General features: G+C 31.7%; 1 protein-coding gene across 1 annotated transcript in view; it reads right to left on the bottom strand.

Annotated features, from left to right (window-relative positions):
- Positions 1-8,068, bottom strand: part of LOC105625620 — a 65,004-nt gene extending 56,936 nt beyond the window's left edge. The window contains exon 1 of the mRNA XM_012206942.1: positions 7,742-8,068. Coding sequence (XP_012062332.1) covers positions 7,742-8,068 — 327 coding nt within the window. The remainder of the gene's footprint in view (positions 1-7,741) is intronic.
- Positions 8,069-8,540: the final 472 nt, after the last annotated feature.

Raw genomic sequence — 8,540 nt, 5'->3', positions numbered from 1 at the left:
GACCGGCATAGCGGTGGAAGTAGAGAAGGTTTCGAAGATGCAGAATTGGAGGCATTACTTGAGCAAGACTCGTGTCAAAATCAAGAAGAATTGGCACGATCATTGGTGACTCAACAGTCATTTCAAAACGCTTCAAAGCCATGGGAATGATTCAGAAGCAAGGAAATTGGGTGCCGTACGAATTGAAGCCGAGAGATGTTGAACGGCGTTTGTTTGCTTGTGAACAGCTGCTTGAAAGGCAAAGACGGAAGGGATTTTTGCATCGCATTGTGACTGGGGACGAAAAATGGGTTCATTACGATAATCCCAAGCGCAGAAAATCATGGGGAATTCCCGGCCATGCTTCCACGTCGACGGCCAAACCGAATATTCACGGCTCCAAGGTCATGCTCTGTACTTGGTGGGACCAGCTCGGCGTAGTGTATTATGAACCGACTGAAACAATCACAGGCGATCGATATCGAACGCAATTGATACGTTTGAGCCGAGCATTGAAAGACAAACGGCCGCAATACAACGAGAGACACGATAAAGTTTGCAGCATGACAATGCTCGACCCCATGTTGCGAAAGTGGTCAAGACATACTTGGAAACGTTGAAATGGGAAGTCCTACTCCACCCGCCGTATTCTCCAGACGTTGCTCCCTCTGACTATCACTTGTTTCGATCAATGGCACACGGCCTGGCTGACCAGCACTTCCAGTCTTATGAAGAAGTAAAAAATTGGATCGATTCGTGGATAGCCTCAAAAGATGACCAGTTTTTTCGACGCGGGATTCGTATGCTACCCGAAAGACGGGAGAAAGTAGTGGCTAGCGATGGTCAATACTTCGAATCATAAATGTATAACCAGTTTTTTACAATAAAGCCTCGAATTTCGGAAAAAAAACGGCGGAAGCAAAGTTGTACACCTAATACCAGAAACTTTACGCGGATGATTTAACTTTCTGTTAAAAGAGCAATAAATTAACAAATATTGACATATAGTTTATAATGTGCACCCAATCAAAATAGAGACATATGATGATTATAATCACATCGGAAGAATTAATTAAAGCCGAGCGAGCGAGAATGTAACCCAGCAAACAAGAATGGATTGAAATGGATTAAAATGGATTCAGATTTTCAGAAATACGAATTCATGAATGTTAAAATGAATCCTTTTCAATCCTGAATGCATTTTTATTTATTTATAGGAATTGCATAGAGCATATCTCTATGTCTTTCAATCCAAAAATAATATTAGCATTTTCTATGCGTAGTATCGTGAATACTCAATTGAGAATTGTGAATAGAAAGTACGATTTTTTTAATTCAGTTAAATTAAAAAATAATATCAGCAATTTCTATGCAACGTGAACTGCTCAATTCAATATTCTGAATATGAAATGCAGTTTTTTAATCTAATTGAATAAAAAAAATTTTTATTTAAAAATGGACCATAAACGCTATTTAAATTATTTAAAATTATAAGAAATTTTTCGTTTTAATCCAACTAAGTTAAAAAAATTGTAACATAAAAATAATTGAGCTATGTTTATTTGTTTCTCTTTAATTAGAAGTAAAATGAATGATCGATGTGAATACTCGCAAACTAAGTAAAAGAAGTTCGAATATTAGATTAATCCCGGCACGCGACATTGACCAAACGAGATTAGATTATCCGACACTTACCCAATATTGTCTCATAGTAATGTAAATTGTTTATACTTTATTATATCTGTTAAATGATATTTTTATTATATCTATATAATTTCGTTACTAATTTATTAGTTGTAATTGAAGTAGAAAATGAATAGCACATTTATCAATCGAAGAAGTAGCGGGTAACGTAGAAGAGTCATAATCCAGAGATTCTAAATTCTTCGAATCCCACTAAGATGCAGTTTTTTATGCCAATTTGAAGTAGTTAATTTCAGGTATAATTATTATAAATGTCTTAGGAATAAAATTTGTCTAAGGAATAAATTTGTTCCTTAAAGATGAATATTTTTTTTTTAATATTAAACTAGTGTCAACTCGCATCCAATCCATTTTCATGAATTTAAAGTACACATTAAAAAAATTTTAATCTATTTTAATCCATTCTCATTTGTTAGGAAAGTTATCACGAATACGCGAGAAGATTCGTTTTATAAAAATAAAATTTTGAGAGATTTAAAAAAACACACGAGATTATTGTATTTTTTATAATCCTTTGATTAATGTACTCTATTTAATTAATCCTATATAATATTTATATAATATTTATAATGTAATTAATTTGATTTATATGCATAGTACAACAAGGATCATTAACCAGGACAAAAAAAAACAAAATTATTAATTAATGATAATTAATTAATAATTTTAACTGATAATCATATATATACACCATTGCAACGTAATAAAAGAAATTTAAAAAATCAAGCATATTATATTTTGTGTTTAATTTTATGATTTTCGATGATGGATCCAGGTTAGTAGCACACAGCGCTTACAAAGCATTAACAAAACACTAAAAAAAGCGCATTTTTAGCGCTTTGTTGTGTTACTTGGAAAGATTTAATTAAATATTTTGTGGAAATGTTATGTATGATGCGCAGGTGGGAGGTGTATAATTACGAAATTACGTTCTTCCATGTACTTCACTATTTGTTCCTAAATGATTATGAAATCTCACTGATAAAGAAGTTGGTATGACTCCAATCCCATTATCAGTTAATGGTATCAGCAGCGCTATCGATTCTCGTGAATGACGATATAAGGCTTTGGCAGACTTAGGTAATGTTTTTCTATTGATAATAATATCGTGAGATTTCAACTTGGAAGTTCTTACGCATGATATCGAAATTTTACTAGAAACATAATCTATATGAAATTTTCCGAAATATAATTTACTTTTAAGACAATCCTTCTCTCTCGCGTGCCTATAGTAACATGTATACAGTTGCACATTGCGATGAATCATAGGCCTGTTCTTTTTGAACTTAAGTACAAAGTCTTCTTTTTCTTTCCAGGAGGAAACAAGTGGAAGAAAGATGAACTATGAATACAAAAATTCTATTATACTATGAATAGCAAAAAAGAACAATTTTCTTATGTCCATATGTTCAGATATATCTTGATCAAAAAGTTCCCGGAATTCATTCAGAAAATTCAAAATACAAGTTTTATTCATCAAAAGTGATATTGTCCCCTTCAAAGTACTCTCCATCGACTATGCCAGCGCTTGATCCAGCTCTCGAAACATTTCTGGAACTCTATTATCGATATAGCCATCAGAGCCATTCGATTTTTCCATTATCTCCTTTCGGCTGTTAAAACGCGTTCCCCATAATGATTTTTTGATTCGATCGAACAGAAAAAAATCGCAGGGAGCCATATCAGGTGAATTCAATGGCTGTTGGATGTTATTGGTTTCATTCTTGGTCAAAAATTCACGGATAATGATGGCACTGTGCGACGTTGCGATATCGTGGTGCAAAATCCACGAGTTGTTTTCCCATAAATCCAAAATCGAAAATACGTGCAGAGGTAGACATACTCAAGACGGCGTAACTTTTACAAATGTCAAGTTATGGTAATAAAATTTGGTGGGAATGTCAATGATAGATAGTGGCAACCTAATCAAAAAAACAGAACTCAAATCAGCTGACTCAGAGCATCACCTGGTGGTAATTCCGGGAACTTTTTGATCAAGATGTACATAGTACATACACACATGCATGTCCATGGATATTATTTTCACAACTAAAGATGCTATTCATAATTATCCACATTCAGATATATCCAATATACTTGTGTATATCCAATATGTCGTTGTGTATATCCAATATATGAAATATTTGTAGCGATTTTATCTTATATATATTGGAATACTTTGGATTATTTCTCATTGATAGTTAATATAGAATATAAATATGCGAATAAAAATCATAAAATATCATTAATATAAATGTAACATATACAATAAATAACATTTTTTATTCTATCTTCATTAAATCTTTGTATTGAATTTGATTTTAACATATTCGATTTTAACATATTAATTTCATATATGTGATGTTGAATTTGATATTCTTGATTCTGTTAATTGAATTTTATATTAAATTAATAACAATCAACATTTTTAGTGTTAAATACAATATTTGAACAAATAACATAAAAATAATGTATTTTAAACGCATAAATTATTAAGATAAATGAATATATTAATAAAATGTTAAATCATGTTTAATTCTGTGAAAATATTATGACGTACGAGAGATATAATTATAAATACTATCCTTGTATGTGTATTGTACTGTCAATAACATAAGGATGTTAATTTTACTGAAGAAATATTTCAGAATTTATTTCCAAATTGCATCAATATTATATATTTCTTATGATATTAATTTTTTACATAATATATATACTCTTTAGAAACACAATAAGATATACGCTCGAGAATGACCTGTTATGCGAGAACGTACTCTGAGAGTACTCTACACAACAGAGCATCATTAGTAATGCTAAACAAAATCATTAGTAACATCATTAGTAATGTTAAAAACAAAAGTAATGGTTGGAAAATCTAATACTCACGGACCGCAATTTTTATATGACAATGATGACGATACTGAACTTTACAGGAAACGAAACTATTCACACGATGGCAATGATATGAACCTAGCGCTCAACTTTATCAAAAATAAAAATTAATGTCGTAGGCCGTTTGTATTTGTTTGTATCGATCATTATTTCGTTTGTACCTCAAACAGTTAAACAAAAAGTGAAAAATAAAAAATGGCCAGCGCGCAACTTTAAGATTTTTTAATTTCATTTATGTCATTCGAAAGAGAATCGTTTGTATCCGTTTGTACCTCTTCTATTTTTGTATCTCAAAGGGTTTGAAGATACAGCGCGTTTCAGTTTTTGCACAACCGTTAGTCCCATTTCGATATCTTTAAAAATGACCAACTTCCCCTCTTGGTGCATTTTCGAAATTTTGAAATCGCTATATCTCCGAACTCTTTGAGGTACAAATGGATACAAATGATTCTCTTTCGAATGCCATTTGTCCCATTTCGATATCTTGAAAATTGGCTTCACTAGGTCGCGCATGATCGGTACAAACAAGTACAAACGACATCGATTGATGTCGATTTGATGTTTTCGTCGATTCCATTATCATTTCTGACTGGGAAGTACAAACGGCTTATGTATTAATTTTTATTTTTGATAAAGTTCACATTGGTCATGATGGTACGACAACAGGTGCCTTGGGTGATCTTCTTCTTTTTCTTCTTTTTCTTCTTCTTCTTAAAACTCTTTTGATTTCCGAACCATTACAAAAAATAACAGTACTATAGACAAAGAAAGAATGGATCAAGGATCCACGTATAATCTTCTTGGGAAGCAAAGGCTTCACTTATTCAAAACTTATATAATTACATTAGATCGTATCGTATATCAATTCAAAGTAAATAGATCTCTTTTGTATAATTCTCAATGGCCTTAATTAATCTTCTAATTTATCACAGAGCAGCAGAACAGCAAGCTTTTAACTTTTAGACCGCTGGAAAACCGATATATCGGCTTGTTTTAATTTCATTATAGTTAGCTTGAAATGCTATATTTGAGTTCAATTATACCATTCTGAATATACATAGACAAATCGCTTCATCATAAAAAAAATTACTTTATATACAAGCTATATAAAATTTCACAGTAATAATGAATGAAGAACCATAATATAAGTGGCTCATTCTGGAGAAAATTGATATAAATTACAAATATAATTTTTTGTATAATATATAATTGAAAAAGATCAGTAAAAAACTAAAAATAAAAAAAATAAAAATAAAAAAATAAAAAATTTTTTAATAAAAAAAGTATCAAAAAACAAAAAAAGAAAAAGGAGCTATTCAAATTCTTTACTTCCACGTCATTAACTTTAGATAAGGCCGAAGGAGAGTTCTATCCAAGATTTATGTTGCTGCTGTTTTACATGCAATAATGGCTTCAGCATTCAAAATTATTTGACTTCACCATAGTATTTAGCAATTTCAAAAATCATTATATATTTTTATTATTTAAAAATTTTTTATTTTTTCCATAACCTTCCCCGCTGAAAGCCGATATATCAGCTCAAGCCGCGGTGGAAACATTGTTATATATAGAATATATCCTTGCATAGGATATATCCTTGATGCAAATGCATATTTTTGTTATTTTTTAATGAGGTTTTGATAACCTTTAATGACGATCTAAAGGTTAAATATGACACAAATAGAGTAGTCAACCACGCGGAAAATCGCAAAATATGTAAGGCGCAGATGGAATCGAACCCACAGATTATGAGTCTGTGAATCGAGTGAGGAGTCACTCGATGCCTTGCCCGAATGATCGACTCGCGATCTGAGGATCCGAGTTCGATTCCTGCGATTCATATATGCGGTTTTTCCGCATTAAATGTGAAGAACATCACTCTATCTGAAACTATAAGCTAAATGCTAGTGAGTCTACTTAAGAGATAATATTGCATTAGTGATATTATTGATATGTAAAGACTTAAGATCTGGTCAGAAAAGATGAACTTCATATAGAAGGGATACTATTCATGATTTTTATGTAAAGCGTGTTCTCTGCTCTCTGAGGAGAACATACGCAAATTTATCGTGGTATACACATGGTGATCCTTCATAATTCATATAAAAAAGGGTCGAAAAATCAAACAGGGGATTTATTAAAAAGAGCAAGAAGATTATTCACACGATATTTATCAGAATTCATCTGGAGCAAACAATGATAATATATACGATAAGACATTAGGGAAATACGAGTTATTCATTAGCAGCGAATTTTTCATTGTAACTTTTTCAAGTAAAAAAAGTGTATTTTCTGAAAAATTCGTTACTATTTTTCCAAGAGAGCAAAACAAAATATTATAATGACATCAAAAAAATGATATCAAAATAATTCTAAAATTATTAAGTCACTTTTTGATTAGTCACAATTCATTTTAATAATTGATTGTGTTTAGCAGAAAAAATAGCTTTACAACTGCAAGATTTTTTATTGATTAGTTCTTGCTCTTAATGTTCCTTACTGATTCTAAAAAACAATTTCTTGGTAAGAAAAAATTAATAGAAAACAATTGAGAACGATAGGATTTTTATCAGTTTGTATTATTTTCTCTAAATTTATATCATTTTCTATTGTTGATTTCACGAGCATCACGATTGATCGAATCCTATCATATGATTTCATCAGATTCTGTAAGATTTGTACAAGATTCCTATAAAATCTGAATCAAATTAGTGAATTCACGTACTAGACTTCGTATTCAAAAGGATTTTACTATCATTCTCTATCAACTTTTTTTTACCAGGGAATTTAAATGTATATATTAAAAAATCTTACAACACACAATTGTAAAACTGCTTCTTCTATTGAATATAATCAATATCATTTTGACATTCTCGGTTGTGCTTGGAATCTTCTTCACACTTTCTACAGATATCTCGAAAATTTATTTAAGTGTAAAGCATTTTCCATAAGTATTATCTTAATGACAAAATCTCTAACACTGACAATGAGACTCTAAATATTATACTACTCAAGAAAAATATGTTTGACATCAGCAATATGATTTAAAGATCTTGACGGAGGATCGTCTTTGTTCTCGTCTCGAGAACAAAGCCAGACTTTCTCTAGGAGGGCATTCATTCAATTGTTTAGAAATCTCTATTGCAATTTTTACCTCGATTATTACCTTAGCATTTACGATACCACGGACAGTGATGCCGATCATCGGACTGAAACGAATCTCCACGCCGGATTCTATAATGAGTTTGGCGTCCTTTTCAATAAACAAATCTTCTCGTAGCAAATAAGGGCTCTTCGATCTCTCAAACACTTTTTGATCTCGAATAATGCGGCCACCATGTTCCTCGAAAAGACCGCCATTATTCCAGCTGCCGTTTGCCTCGCTCTCGTTTATCGGTATTGTGTAATAAATTGATGTTTGGTCAAATCTGTCATCTAGAAGAACTCCAGCCAGAACGGCCAGAATCGACAACGAAATCCACAATTGTTGCATTCTTCAGTATATGCTTTCGATATCAGGTAATTTAAATCGCCTTCTTTTTCTTCTTTCTTTCTAATTAGAGTAAAAAAATTTGGTTTCCTAGTTTAACAGAAATCCATTCGGCTAGAATTCGATGAGATACTGAACTCTCTTACTGAACTCAGAGAATCCATTCACTGTATATATATATATATATATATATATGTATATATAGTCCTCGATTTATTATTAAATTTAAAATGGGAAGATCACTTTTGAGAGATGGAACGTCCAAAAAGAATTTACAATTAGCGTAATTGATATTTTCTCAACGAGTGTTTTCCACGCGATTTCTCGATACATTAATTTACGACTTTCAAGGTGAGTGTGTATACTAATTAAACATTACACAAACTGAGATGCATTCGCGTTGACGAAGCTTCGCGAGAATCATCCGCTTATCGCCGAGCGCTTATTCACGGACGCGTCATTCGTCGATCGGATT

Source organism: Atta cephalotes, assembly GCF_000143395.1.
Source record: "Atta cephalotes unplaced genomic scaffold scaffold00003, whole genome shotgun sequence".
NCBI lineage: Eukaryota > Metazoa > Arthropoda > Insecta > Hymenoptera > Formicidae > Atta > Atta cephalotes.
Note: the sequence above shows the minus strand (reverse complement) of the source record. Positions and strands in the feature narration are given on the sequence as shown.